Source organism: Excalfactoria chinensis, chromosome 17 (assembly GCF_039878825.1).
Source record: "Excalfactoria chinensis isolate bCotChi1 chromosome 17, bCotChi1.hap2, whole genome shotgun sequence".
In the NCBI taxonomy this organism is placed as follows: Eukaryota; Metazoa; Chordata; class Aves; order Galliformes; family Phasianidae; genus Excalfactoria; species Excalfactoria chinensis.
The window spans coordinates 8,601,051-8,615,337 of record NC_092841.1 but is presented as its reverse complement, the minus strand read 5'-3'; the positions used below and the strand labels follow the sequence as shown (position 1 = coordinate 8,615,337).

Sequence of the window (14,287 nt, the reverse complement as noted above, 5' to 3'; positions counted from 1 at the left end):
TCTCCTCACAGTGGTCACTCTTTCCATGCAGTGCCTCCTGCCCCATCAGCCCAGCACACTGACTTCCTCATCCCCATCTACTGCTGAGTGCTGCCAGTTCCATCTCACCTCATCCCAGACAGGAGCTCTGTTCTGGGGACAGCACAGGGTCACAGTCCCCTCCCTGCTTTGCATCCAGCTCAAGTTTGTGGCTGTGCCTATCTGTGATGGTCCCCTGGTGACATGCAGAGTGCTCCCTGTATTTGCTCCCCTCTGATCTGCACAGGTCCTCCTCTCAGCCCGTTTTGCTGTGCTGGCAGATGCACCCGATTGCTGATAAGGATCTGTCACGGTGATTTCTGCAGCAGAGCTCAGTGCCGTGGTGATTAGCATTGCCCTTGGCTTACATCCTTAACTAGTTCTTGTGTTCCTGGGTAGAACGGTTTGAACTGATTTCTTTTTTTTTTCTCAGCGCACCTTGTGTTGTTATTAAGGACTTGGGTGAAGTTCAGCAATGCTGCTGCTGCTCCACCTGTGCTGCTCTGGGGTAATTCAGAGAGGCTTTCTGAATGGAGCATCCCCAGTGCTGCTGGAAGGTGCTGTGCTCTGCTGCGCATCCCTGTGCTGTGCCACCACGGGGCTCTGGGTGCCCCCAGGCAGCAGCTGTATCCCCAGCCCACCCTGCAGCGCTGCTCCCTTCGGGGTTGCCTCTTGTGAGCACCCCAGGATGGGCTCCAGCCCCACCACGTGCCGCTGTGTTAATTGGGTCAGCGGCTCTGGTGACAGCGAGGTGATGCGCTCAGGAGTGGGGGAAGGGGGGGGTTATCTGAGGCTTCTCCAACCTAGAAACCCAGAAAAGCTTCTTGGAGCTGCTGGAGGCGCCTGCACTGGGCTCTGGTACCACCAGCACTGCCTGGATGGGATGGGTGCCCCCATGGAGTGGGGGGGGGGGCCTTTCCCATGTGAGATGAGTTTTTTTTGTTTAGATGATGCTTAAAATGGGAATTTGAAGCTCTGTCTGTGGGGATGTTGTGGTGATGGCACCCAGGGGTTGTGTGACACAGGCGTCACCCCCAGTCGGACACAGCACTGCCATTGAAGCCCAAATGAGAGCTGGCCGGTGGGTTGAGGCAGTGCTCACCATTTTGTGGGGTAATCAGTGCTCAGAACCAACCCGTGGCGTGCTGTGCTCGTCTCCACACAGTGCACAAAGCAGCAAGAGCACTAAATTTAGTGCACAGATTCTGCTTGCAAATGGACGTGTTCTAACTGGTCACAGCCGTTAAGGCAAGCCCTTCGTTAGCAAAGTAATTAAAAGTATGCCTGCAAAGCAAGATTGGAATCAGGGATGTAAATAGGGCTTTGCATGTTGTAGTCGTGATTAAAACTGGAAGTCTCCTAGTGCTGGGAGAAGCTTACCTGCCTGGCTGGCAGCATGCTGCAAGCCCCTCCTGCATTCCTCCCCCACCCTGTATATTAAACTGCTGAGCTGAAGGTGCCAAGCTCTGTGTCTGCTGCTGCATCCCTGTTGTCTCAAGCTCCTCCTGGAATGCCTGGGCTGGAGGGTCCCTGCTGCCATGTGCACACCTCTGGGCTCTGCACCCCAGGCTGGCATTGGTGGGGGTGGATGGCAATAGTGCTCTGCACACCTTTGCCCATATGAGGGCTGCTGCTTATGTTCTGCCTGTGCCATCTCCAGGCTGTGCCTGCCTCCATGTGCCTGGTCCAGCTCTCCCTGCAGCTTCACCTGGAGGGTGTGCAAACACCTGCTGTACTGTAGTTCCTATGGCTACATTTTCTGAGCTGGGGGAAAGATGTTTCTCCTGGGAGTTGTGTTTGTGGCTACAGATGGGAGATTTACCCATCCTTCAGCCCTGTTGGTGCTGCAGGGCTGCCCCACAGCAGCCAGGTGCCAGCCTGCTCCTGCAGGGCCCCCCCCCCTTGTTGGGGTGCTGCGTGGGACGGCAGGGACTCCAGCTCTGCCCTGAGCCCTCTTTGATGTCTGGGACATCACTTAATCTCGCCGCTTTGTTGAGGTTTGCTCCATTTTGTGTGTCTGCTAAAAATAACCATTCAACATGAAGAAAGCAGCAAAGCTGCTTTGGGCCCTGAATTTCCAGTTCAGTTCCTGTCAGGGAGAATCCTGGAGCAGGTTCAGCAGTGCCCGGGCAGCTCAGAGATTTCCAGTGCCACTGTCCTGGGAGGAGGCAATGGCACCAATGTGCCCCCACTCGGTGCAGGACGTGTCCTGGTGCTTTGGGTGTGCAGTGTCCTCGTGGGGCTTGGTGCTGGCTGCTCCTTGCAGAGGAGCTGGGAACAGAGCAAGGGCAGGGTAAGAGGAAAGGGCTGGTTTAGGAGATGGGAACATCTCACGTGCACTGATGGACACGGTTGCTGTGCTGTTCTGAAGCTCTGTGCTATGCTTGCACCACACGGGTCTGCTTTGAGTGCTGTTTTCTGCTCCACACCAAACGTGTCCTGCTCCTGCTGGCACAGTGTGCGCAGGCACAGCCAAGCAGTCAAGCTGGCAGAAGCCATGTAGGTGGAGCAGGAGCTGTGCCAGCAGCAGAGCCTCCTTCTGCTGCGTCTGCAGCATCCCTGCCCGGTGCTGGCAGGGGCCCTGCTGGGGCCGGCATCGAGGAATGGCTGCTAGCAGCAGAAAGCTCAGTGCCAAGGGGGATGCTGTATGCACACTCCTATGGGCTGTGCACCCCCATGCACACTATTCTGGGCTGCGGCGCCCAGCAGTGCTCTCCCAGCTCCACATGTTCTATGTGCATTGCTGTCCAAGGGATATAGGAGAGGAGATGAGCGGGGGCTGCTGCCAGCATTGGGGTGGGGGAGGGTCCGAACAGCCTCCAGTGCCCGTTTGGTGAGAGGGCGGCTGCACGGTACAGCTCAGCCCGCGCGCTGAGTCAGCAGCTCTGCGTGGGGGGAGTTCTGATGAATATGGGTGGGTTGGAGGGGACGTGCAGGCACACATGTATGTGTCCTGTGCTGAGGAGCCCCTGTGGGCATCCCCCGAGCTGGCTCTGCTGCTACTCCTACCCTCAAGCATCTCCCCTGCTAACAGGTGTGGGTGCTTATGGGGCACACTGGGCATCACGGTCACCTCTCTGCTTCTTCTTCCTCCTCCAGTACATCGAGGCCATCAGTAACAAGCAAGGTGAGCTGGAGAATTACGTCTCTGATGGCTATAAGACAGCTCTGACCGAGGAGAGGCGGCGGTTCTGCTTCCTGGTGGAAAAGCAGTGTGCTGTGGCCAAGAGTGCAATCACTTACCATGCCAAGGTGAGAAGGGGCTCCTAAGTGCCTGGGGAGCTTGCAGCAGCAGGGAGTAGGCTGAGATGGTGCAAGCTGTGGGCTGTGCAGAGCCTTGCAGTTGGGAGCTGCAGCTGCTGGGAGGGCAGGGATGCAGCGGTGTTGCAGGAAGGCATGCTGGAGGCAGCCATGGGCAGCTCTTGGCCAGGAGGGTTTTGGGGCACAGTCACCCCAGTGGGTGTGCTGTTGCTGTCCGTGTGCTTTGGGGGCTCTTCCAGATGCTCATGCATAGGTTCCTCCTGATTCGTAAAAGCAGAAGAAATTCAAAGCCATGATGTTCTTGCTCTGATCAGAGCAGAGTTCCTGCAGAGCTGCCAGAGGGCTCCTTCCCACCCACATCACCCCCTTATCCATAGCAAAGGAAGGAATCAAACCCAATAGCATCTGCTCCAGCCCTCTGTCCTCTTCTGGGCCTGGTTACAGGGGCTGTGGTCCATCCCCTGGGCTGCACAGGGCTGGATCAGAGCCCATACGCAGGCTGCGTGCGCACAGCTCCCAACAGCCTCGTGCTCCCCTCCTGCGTGTTCCCTGCCACCCCCCAGCACTCGTGGCACCCATCTGTCACCAACGCGCTTGGCACCGGGGAGCAACGGGAAGAGTTGGGCTTAGTCAGCACCATCCTCATGCTGTGCTGTGGGGCTGAATCAGTCACCAACATATGCTTGCTTCAGAGGGGAAAAATCCCCCCCCAGGAGGAGTGGTGGCACCTGCAGTGCAGCTGTGGTCACAGCAGGGTGATGCTCCTGCCCTTGCTGCAGTTTTGCAGAGAGAGGGGCTGAGCGGGTGGGTGGTGGTGCAATGTCAGCACCGAGTGCTGTGCATGGGCTGCAGTGGCTGGTGGTGGGTGCTGAGGTGTGTGGTAGGTGGGCAGTAGGAAACCTTCAGGGGCATCTGTGCTGGGTGTGGGAGGGTTTTTTTTGGTGCATGTATTGGGTTTTGTTGCCATGAGAGCACCTGCAGGAGCACAGTGTGTGCTGTGTGTGGGGCTGTGTATTGTGTTTGGCTGAGGAGTGACCTGGAGGGGTGGGGTTGGGACATCTGCTCCCACAGGGCTGTGTGATGGGATGCTATCAGGAGCCATGGCTGTGTTAGCTGGCTGAGGTCAGCTCTGTCCCTCTGCTGCAGCCAGGAGCAGTGCTTTGACTGTGGGTGGTGGAGGCTGCTGAGGTCAAGCAGCCCACAACAGAAGCTCATCCCTGAGCCTGTGTCACAGTGCACAGCACGAGTGTGATCCTCCCTTCACCGTGTGCAGTGAAGGTGTCACAGGCATCTGTCACATTAACGTGCCCCCGTTGTGGTCACTGCAGCTTGTGACGTTGGAGTGTCCCTGAGATTCCTGACCCGGAGTTTTAGGATGGTTTTACTGGGGGGAGGGAAAAGTGATGCATCCCTGCAGCCTGCATGAGCCACGTGCCAGGAGCGGGGCTGTGAGAAATGTTCCCTTCCCTCTTTTGCTGCTCCTTCCTGCTAGCAGAGCTTGGAAGCAGTGGGTTCCCAGGTCTTCCCTTGCTCGTGCCATACACAAAGGAGCCCATCCAGTGTGCTGTGCCCACATATGGTCCTATCTTGCTCGGTTGGGTGCTACCCGTCCCTGTGCCCTCATGCTGTGTTCCTTCCTTGCAGGGGAAGGAGATGCTGACACAGAAGCTCCCGCTGTGGCAGCAGTCGTGCTCTGATCCCAACAAGATCCCGGACCGTGCCATCCAGCTGATGCAGCAGATGGCTGCCAGCAGCAATGGCACCATCATGCCCAGCCCTCTGTCTACATCCAAGTCCAACCTCATCATCTCTGACCCCATTCCTGGTGCCAAACCTCTCCCTGTTCCCCCGGAGCTGGCACCATTTGTCGGAGTAAGTATCTCAGTGGTGAAAGTTGTCCTGCCCTTCTGAGCAAAGCTGGAGGGATGAGCCCAGGTCAGCGTCACCGTTGTCCTCAGCAAGTTGCCTTTGTCACATGTGGGCGCATGGGGTTGGTCACCCCAGGGTTGTGGCACTGGGGGGCTCGGGTGGGCAGTGGGCAGCTGGGGGTTGCACTCACCTGGCCCTGGGGCTGGCATTGGCAAGGTGGGACCAAGGCATCCCACCAAAGTGCATGGAGGAACCCTGCATGATGGAAGTGCCCTTAGCAAAGAATCTCCTGCCTGGCTCTGGGGGCCGAGGCACCCTGCAGAAGTGCACAGAGCAATCTTGCATGGTAGAATTGCTCTTAAATCTGACTGTCCTGGCCGGTGCTGGGGATGAGGTACCCTGCAGAAGTGCACAGAGCAACCTTGTGTGATGGAATTGCTCTCAAAAAAGGGTCTCCTGCCCAGTGCTGGAGGCCAAAGCGTGCTGCAAAGGTGCATGGAGTAACCTTGCATGATGGAAATACCCGTAGTAAAGGGTCTCCTGTCCATTGACAACGGAGCTGTAGAGCTCAGGTTGGGTTTAGTGTATGTAAGGCAGCTTGCAGCAGTGTGTCAGGAGGAAGCTGAACCCCACAGGCACTGCATGCCCATCCCCAGAGCTCGCTAGGTGCCCTAATGGAGCCGTCCCCATCTTCCCCTCCCTCCCCTCCTCTCTCCGTAGCGCATGCAGGAGGCCATGCCAGCAGTGAATGGAGTCTCGGGCCCAGACAGTGACGATTACAACCACTGGTCTGAGGTGAAGCCAGCACAGCCCAAATCTTTATCTCCTCCCCAGCCTCAGAAGCAGCTGAGCGACTCTTACTCGAACACGCTTCCCGTTCGCAAAAACGTGACCCCGAAAAACAGCTACGCCTCAGGTGAGGCTTCCTGGTGCCCGGAGGCAGAGTGGTGCCATCCACATTGCCTGAGATGGTGTTAGGAAACGAGTGGAGCCGATTTCGGAGCCCACAGATGGGATTTTCAGGAGGAAAAATGTTGAGGAATGGGAAGGAGGATGCGCAGTGTGGCTGTTGGGTGGTGCCAAGAACAGGGGCTGCATCCTGCCTGGGCTTCCGTGTATCTCCACAGTGTTGAAGGACAAAGGTGCTGCTGTCCCATGCAGTGGGGATGGGGCAGGTTGCAGGGTGATGTGCATAGAGCCCGGGGAGTGAACAGCTGCTGTACAGAGGCATCAGAGTGAACCAGACACAAGGGCTTTACTGGGGCAGAATAAAGGAGCTGGGTGCTGAAGAGGTGAAGGACTGAGCCCTTGTCATTGTCTCCTGCCAGCTGAAAACAAGACGCTGCCACGCTCCAGCTCCATGGCTGCAGGGCTCGAGAGGAACGGCAGGACGAGGGTGCAGGCCATTTTCTCTCATGCTGCTGGGGATAACAGCACCCTCCTGAGCTTCAAGGAGGGAGACCTCATCACGCTGCTGGTGCCGGAGGCCAGGGATGGGTGGCACTACGGAGAGAGCGAGAAAACAAAACTGTGAGTCCTGCTGCCCTCAGCGCTGCCTGCAGGGAGCTGGGTTCAGCCTTTTCCATCACCTCCATCGGCACCCATCAGCTGATGTCCTGCCTTTGTCTTGCAGGAGGGGCTGGTTTCCTTTCTCCTACACACGTGTCCTTGACAATGATGGCAGTGAGCGGGTCCATGCAAGGTAGGAGCATTGTGTGTTGGCACATCTTGGGGCTTTGCAGGGTGGGGACCCTGTGCTTCCCCCAGGAGAGTAGGGTTTGCTGCCTTGGGATGGAGACTTTCTGCTTTCCCCTAGACAAAGAGATAGGGCTCTGGGGATAACTCCAGGCATGGAGCAGAATGGAGTTGCTATCAGCCCTTTGTGAAGTCCCTGTGGGACAGTGTGCACAAATGCCAAGGAATGTCCTCTTTGGTTGGGACACCAAAGGATGTCCTTTGGTGCAGCGGAGAGCAGCATTTGGTGCTGGTGACACCTGTGCTGCAGCTCCATGCCCCCTTGGGTGTTGTGGAGCTCTGCAGCTTCCACTGCCTTGTTTGGGGTGGTGGGGATGAAGATGTTGGATGTGGATGGGGACAGAAAAGGCACTTCAGGAGGGACGCTCCGGGGAGGGCTCTGCGCATCTTGCTCTTCTCCCTGGTGCTGTGTGGCATTGGCTGCTGCTGACAGTCCTGCTGTCCCCACCCAGCCTGCAGCAGGGGAAGAGCAGCAGCACGGGCAACCTGCTTGACAAAGATGACATTGCCATCCCACCGCCTGACTACGGCATGTCCTCACAAGCCTTCCCATCGCAGAACGTCAACACCTTCAAGCAGAGGCCGTACAGCGTGGCCGTGCCTGCCTTCTCCCAGGTGAGCCGTGCTGCTGTGACTCCTGGTGGGGCTTTGCTGAACTTGAGGATGTTTTAAAATGGGAGATGCTAGAATGAGTCCCAAAGCTTTGCACTCTCGTAGAGCGGTGTCCCATCTGTGTTTTTAAAGCAGAAAGAAATGTGTTGAAGTGTGCTCGTGGTGTTAGCGTGGTGCAAACCACGTGCCAGTGACCGGGAGTTCCTCTCCAACAGGGTGTGTTCATTGTTTATAGGACTACCTTATGCCCTATGGTTGTGCAATTAAAGACTATTCCAGTGGCCTCTGCCAACCACCACCCGCCCACTACAAGCCTTACGCTAGGTCGACAGCTGTAAGTCCAAGCGCACGTAATGTTGCCATTGGGACCTGCAGTTGCCTTGTTTTGTCTGGCTGCCCTCATGCCTGGCCCAGCCCCTTCCGAGCATCCCTCCTGACAGAGAAAGGGGCAGGGAAGAGGGGAAGCAATGGCCGAGAAGGGGATGAGGAGGGAAGGTCAGCTTGGCTCTCCTGAGCGCAATGGGCAGGGCATGAGGGGCCATGGCACAAAGCGGCACTGTGAGCCCCCAATGGACAACACTTGCTGTCTCCATGGCAGCCTCCCACCAGAAATGAGCTGCTCACAGGGAACATTTTCTCTTGGCTGTGGTGGCTCCAGGGACACGGGTGCTGCTGGACACTGGTGGCAGTCCCTGGAATGCTGGGAGCTGTGGGGTGGGACTTTGACCAGTTCCAGTGCTGCCCTGCGAACCACCACTGAGAGCTGAAGGAGAAAGTGGTCCCAAACCACACGTGGTTTCTGGTGGGAGTTAATGCAGCACAAACCCCTTCCACAGAGCATTTCACTGACGTACCTCAGATTTCTGACCCCTTTCCAAGTGTCTCACGTCTCCAAAGTCTGGGGCTGGGCAAAGCAAGCCAGTTTCAGCTCTTGCTCCCCCTTATCCAGACCAAGTCCTGTTTCAAAGAGAATGGTGCAACTCTACCCCTGCTGTCTGAATCCTGTTGAAGCCATCTCCATCCTCTCCCTTCCATCTCCAAATGCATCGGCTCTTGCCCAAGCATCCCCTGGTGTCGATGCACTTTGGTCAATCCTTGTGATGCTCCAGTGGGCTCAGAAGGGGTGCAGCCCATGTCTCACTGTGCTTCCTCTCCTCCTCCTCTAGGGTCTCGATGACTATGGGACGAGGTCTGTGAGCAGGTAAGCCTTCACCTTCCCATCACCTTACATAAGCAAATTGTCCGTATGCTCTCCAGGCAAAGTCATGGCACGATGTCCCTGGGGAGGGAGGGCTGTGCCTGTTGGGATTTGGCTGTATGGAGATCTTGGAGCAGAATGGGACCCAGTGTGTCTCACAGAGGGCAGGTCTCAGGGCCAGCCCCAGCTGCACCCAACCTCACACCCTGTGGGGATGGTACCTCTATAAGGAGCCCTGTCTCCGCAGTCGCCTTTTGGGCTGAGCTCTCGGGGTGCCCCCGCTCCCTTCTCCCCTTGCAGGAGCCCCATCCCCGGGTGCTGGGGACCCCAATCCCTGGTCAGAGCCGTGCACGGGATTCACTCAGTCCTTGGGATAAACACGCGGGTGACGAGTGAAGCAGCACTGGGGCAGCTTCCTCTGCTTTGTTCCACAGTGGCAGCAGCAGTCTGGTATCAACGGTGTGAGGACACGGGGCTCACGGCGGCACTGTGCTGCTCAGAAGAGCGCTCTGCTTCTCTCTCCTCCTCCACTTTTAGTTTGTTTTTTTCTCCTTCCCTTTCTTTTTCTCTTTCTCCACTTTCGGATTTTAAAACTCTCTCGTGATCTTCAAGGAAACCATGGTGCTTCTCCACCCCCCCCCCGGTGTTCACAGTGCCCTTGTTTCTGACGCCTTTTCAGAGCAGAAACTGCCGATCGGTCTGTGCTCGCTTTGAAGCAGCCTGGATGCAGTTTACACTTTTAGTGGGACCCAGTTTTTTGTACTACTTTGTGAATGTTAGAGATGCACTATCCCTCCTCTGGGGCTTTAACACGAGCCGCGGACGCGGGCAGGATGCCCCAGGACGGACCCAATATGCATGGCCTGGTGTACGTACTGTTACCGAGCACCCGCTGGGCTGCGGGGCAGCGTGGGTCCCGCACCCCCAAATCCACTTCCACCTGCCTATGGGGTGAAGTGGATGGGGCTGAGTTCCTGGCACCGGAGTGGCTGCTGCTCCGCTGGGCTCAAGGACGGCCCCGCAGGTCCCTCCTCGTTGTTTTATAAATATATATATATATTTTTTGTAGCAAGGTATCGTTACCTCACCTTTGTGCTGGGGGCCGAGGGGCTGGGCACGGTCCGTCCCAGCACCACCGAGCTGGCCACGCTTCCTTTCCTTTTCTTTTGGATGTGATTTTTCAGACCTCTCTCACCTGCCCGTTTATTCAGCCGTGGCTGGCGGCCACACGGACCAGGTTTTGTTTTATACACTATGAGCAGACAGGGAGGAGACCCTCCTGCAGCGGTGTCACAGTTTTGCTCAAGCTTTTTAACCCAGGGTATGTCGCACTGAACGACTGAAGGTAGAGGGGAGACGAACCACCCCAGCAGGACTCAGATGGAGACTGTAAAGTGCTGAAATCTTTTTCTTTTTTATTTTTTGTGGGTTTTTTTTGGTTTGTTTTTTGTTTGTTTTTTTTTTTTAAACAAACACAAAAGCCAGAGAGAACCGTGCCCTGTATCGAGTTATTGTTTGAATAAAAGTTTTATTTATTGCATTGAGCTGGGCCTCGGTGTCTTTTTCGGCTGCCGTGCTGTGCGCTGCCATCACCGCCTGCATTGCCGTGCCTTTTTGGTTTTTGTTGTTGCCATTCTCCATCCCTCCATGCCAAGTGCCATCCCCATCCCATCAGTGCCCTGTGCCCGCGCTCAGCTTGGACAGGTTTGTGTTGAAGTAGCTTTGCTAAGGGGTTAGAGCTGTTTAACCCCGTTCTCTGCTCTGTGCTGCGTCTGTGCTCCCTTCAGTGCTGCATGCCGGTGGGGTGCCCCGTGCCCACTGCCTGGCTCCCAGCGAGGCTGTGGGAGCTGCATCAGTCTGGGGGCACTGGGAAAGAAGCAGACCCCCTCCCATGCCCTCTGCTCCCTGCAGGTTGGCACCACTTGCAGCCACATGCCTCCTTCCCCTCCTCACAGGGTGTGCTGCTGGACTCACCACTCAATCAATCCCACTTTTCCTCCTCTTTTCTTTTTACTTTATTTTTCCCTCCTGCTTTCCTCTACCCAGAGCTGCCTCCACCCGGTTCTTCTCATTAACCACCACCATTTGTTCCCATCAAGGCATGCCGGTGTCCTCCAACCTGCCTTCTCTTTCCCTTGCAGCCCCGATGTTGAAGTGGCCAGGTTTTGAGATGCCCCCTGCCCATAGTTAGTAAGTTGACGGTCTCTCCGCGTGCCCCTCTCTGTGCCGGGCGCTGACGCTGGGCAGACGGTGCCTCTGCTCCCCTTCCTGCACCCATGCTGTGTGGGCCCTCGGTCACTGCTTGTCACCATCCCGGTGGTGGGACCCTGCACACCCAGCCCTGCTGCTCAGCTATGCACATCACTGCTGTGCTGTGGGCGCTGCCGCTGTTGAGCTTCTGCAGAGGGGGTCCCAGCTTCTCGCTGCTGCTGCTGCTGCCCACCCTGCTCTGACCCCATAACCAACCCCTTTGGTTGTAGGTCACCGGTGGCACCTGGACCCTGCAGAGCTTTCCCTGGGGGCAGAGCCAACGTGTGGTCACTAATGACATTTTTTGAGCAGCTTCTCTTGGTTGTAGACATTGGTGCCAACCCCTGCCTGGCTCCGGGGCTGTGACTTGGAGCCTGCCCCCCAACTTGGGGTGGAGCTCTGTGTGCCCCGTGCTGTTTCTGCCATGGTGCAGAGCTGTGGGTTCTCATCCCAATGGCTCTTCCCTGCCAGAACCAAAGCAGTTAAACAATAGCCCCTGGTGACTCATCAAAGCTGCCTTTTCTACTCTTTCAGCCTCAAGAATCTATTTTGGCATCCTAGGGGGAAAACTGATATAAGCATCTGCATTAATTAGGTGGGAAATTAATTACCCTATTTTTAAGTATAAAGCCATTAATCTTTTGAAGAAAGGAAAAACCAGCATCCAAAGGTGAGGCATGGCAAGGGGCAGCACCTGGTGGACTCCAGCCCCACCCCCTGGCCCCACTGCTGATGCTGTGAGTGCTGCTGTTGGTGGAGGCAGCTGATAGCACAGCTGATAATGTGGCTGCTCCTAATGCCAGTTACCCCCTATCTGTGCTCATGGTTCGCTCTTGGGCTGTGCCAGCCATTGGAATGGGCACAGGACCCCAGAAGGGTGCAACAACCACTCGCAGGTGCCATAGCACAAAGGTGAGGGTTTGTGCAGCTGCTGGGGAGGGCTGGGGGCTGCTGGCAGAGCCGGGCTGTTTGCACACAGGAGGTGGTGCCAGGCAACTGTGCAGGGCGCGTGCGTGCCGACGTGGTGGCAGATGCTGTGTGCAGCAAAGGGAAAGCGCTCTGCGAGCGTGGGCGGCTGCAGGATGGCGCTGGGCATGCAGTAGGAGCCCATCCTCTCCCTGTGTTCTGCCTCTTAGACGTTTTGCTGCTTCCATGCAGCTTGGCACGGAGCCGTGCACTCTGCTCTTCTCCCAGCACGTCCCACGGCAGCAGGTGCAGGGAGCCATGCCTTGTGCTCTGCACAGCCGCCCCTGCAGCACCGGCTGACCTCAGGACTGGGACATGGGAGGTGCCGGAGCAGCTTCTGCACCCTGCACCCACCCCTGTTTATTTTTCCCTTTGGAAGAGCTCGGCTTTAGGCCTGCGGAAAAGCAAGGTAGGAGGAAATTCCACGTGGACCATACCTTGCACTCACAGGTGTGCTGGGCCACCTGCGGCCATCGGAGCCTCATCCCCGCAGCCAGAGCTGGCGGGGTCTCTCCATGTCATCATCCCATCGGCCCACACCTGCACTCCCTTGAGCCTTTGCTAAACTCTGCCCTCCTCTCTCCCTGCAGAAACCCCTTTGCCAACGTCCAGCTGAAACCGACCGTGACGAACGACCGCTCGGCGCCGCTCATCAGCTGATGCCGGGAGCACCGCTGCTGCGTGGCTCTGCCACCACCTCACCGCCCGGCGCATGGCTGCCTCCCAGAGCCGCCTTTTTAGGCAGAGTTTATTTAATCCTGCTGCTTTGAAAAGCCAAAGGCTACAGCTATAGTGCCCTGATTTCCTTTCTTCTTTAGCTTCAGCTCGCTCCTCGCAGTGGTCGTCGGGGTCAGATGGCTGCCAAACAGCCCCATTCCCCTCACAGATGGCTCACCCTGTGCTCCCAGCTCATGCCCCATAGCCAGGTTTGCTTCTAGGAGTGGCAGCAGCTTGCAGGGGAGGTAGGATGGCACGGGGGCCACCCTGCTCTCTTAGGGCGCAGCGGCGATGGGCGGTCAGGTGAGCCCCAGTCTCCCCTTAAGCAAAGGAGTTGCTGGTGCCAGTGCTGCAGCCCTGGGTCAGGGCTGGACTCTGCTCTCAGGGCTGCTGCAGTGCCATGGCCATGTACATAGGGGGGTGTTATGGTACTGCTGTAGGATATAAGCTAAGAAATACTCGAGGAGCAGAGGGCTCCGTGGGTGTGTGCCATGGGTTAGCCAGCACTGCTGTGCTCCTTCCCAGGCTCAGCCCTGGAGCCCTCCTGCTTTGCTGCTTCTCTTCCACTATTCCTAGGGCTGCATGAGACTGAAATATATACACATATATACTCGCACCCCCGGCTCTGCCAAAGGGGAAGGGGTTTTTGGAGCAGGAACTGCATCTTTGCTGCATGATGCAGCTGGCACCAGTGAGGCACAGCTGGTAGCAGTGCCCAGAGGTTCTGCCTTTCCTATTGTATTTGTCATGTTGCACTTTTTTAATTGCTTGACCACTCGGGTTGCTGTGACTGTAGGTTTAACCCCAGGTGACAGAGAGCTGACTGCGTTGGTCACTGTTGGTGGGGTTCTGCTATGGAAGGGCTTTCCAGTTAGAGCCAGCTGCTGGCACTGCTGTGCCCCCTCCTGTGGCTCATGAAGGTGCCCTGTAAGAGAGCATCCCCATACAGGGCCAAAGTGATGCTGGCTGCCCCCAGGGCACGTTTCACGCCTGGACACATCACTGCTTCCTCTGTGGGGCAGGAGTAGCACTGTGACCCTCAGCATCCTGCCCACCTCCAGGTGCTGTCCTCTGGCACCATTGCATTGCGTGTGGGAAGCCACCACCTTGTCCTTAAATACACCCACCCCAACAGCACCCCAAAATGCAGTGCAGGGGCTGCATCCTGCCCAATGTCCTGAGCCCCAAGGATGGTGGCAGCTGTGCCAACCCCAGGTCTCACCGTGCAGTGCCAACCCTTCTGCCATGCGCTGACAGCCACTGTGTTGTGCCTCGGGGCAACAAGAGCTGGGGGTAGGGGAAGGCTCTGCTGCATCTCGGGGCCTTCAGGAGGGCTGGGGGGCTCACAGCCAGGGGAGGGATGTAGCATAGGGGGGTGTCTTGTCACCAGCCCCGTGTCGTCCTCTTCCTGCACCACAACGAGGGGCTGCAGAGCCTGGGCCTTCAGTGCATCTCCTGCCTTGGTGGCCACCTGTAAGATGTAACCTGAAATAGTTTTGTTTTGTTTGTTTTTTAATGAGAGGAAAAAAAACAACAAAAAGAAGAAATAATTTATGAGCAATAAAATTTACCTCCCCACCACTGGACAGCCCGTGTTTTCCTTTGGGTTGGTGGAGCCCCAGCAGCGGTGATGGAGCTGAG

General features: G+C 56.9%; 1 protein-coding gene across 6 annotated transcripts in view; it reads left to right on the top strand.

Annotated features, from left to right (window-relative positions):
• The window catches only part of BAIAP2 (BAR/IMD domain containing adaptor protein 2), a 32,014-nt gene extending 17,792 nt beyond the window's left edge, over positions 1 to 14,222 (top strand). Inside the window, exons 7-15 of one of the 6 annotated variants that reach the window (XM_072352275.1) lie at positions 3,118 to 3,270; positions 4,924 to 5,151; positions 5,869 to 6,064; positions 6,477 to 6,678; positions 6,782 to 6,850; positions 7,356 to 7,518; positions 8,682 to 8,716; positions 10,855 to 10,903; positions 12,520 to 14,222. In XM_072352275.1, coding sequence (XP_072208376.1) covers positions 3,118 to 3,270; positions 4,924 to 5,151; positions 5,869 to 6,064; positions 6,477 to 6,678; positions 6,782 to 6,850; positions 7,356 to 7,518; positions 8,682 to 8,716; positions 10,855 to 10,882 — 1,074 coding nt within the window. In that variant the 3' untranslated portion in view covers positions 10,883 to 10,903; positions 12,520 to 14,222. Of the gene's footprint in view, positions 1 to 3,117; positions 3,271 to 4,923; positions 5,152 to 5,868; positions 6,065 to 6,476; positions 6,679 to 6,781; positions 6,851 to 7,355; positions 7,519 to 7,750; positions 7,850 to 8,681; positions 8,717 to 9,147; positions 10,258 to 10,854; positions 10,904 to 12,519 lie in introns of those variants that run through there. The other 5 variants (XM_072352278.1, XM_072352276.1, XM_072352273.1 and 2 more) reach the window with 5 other exon arrangements.
• The last annotated feature ends 65 nt before the right edge of the window (positions 14,223 to 14,287 follow it).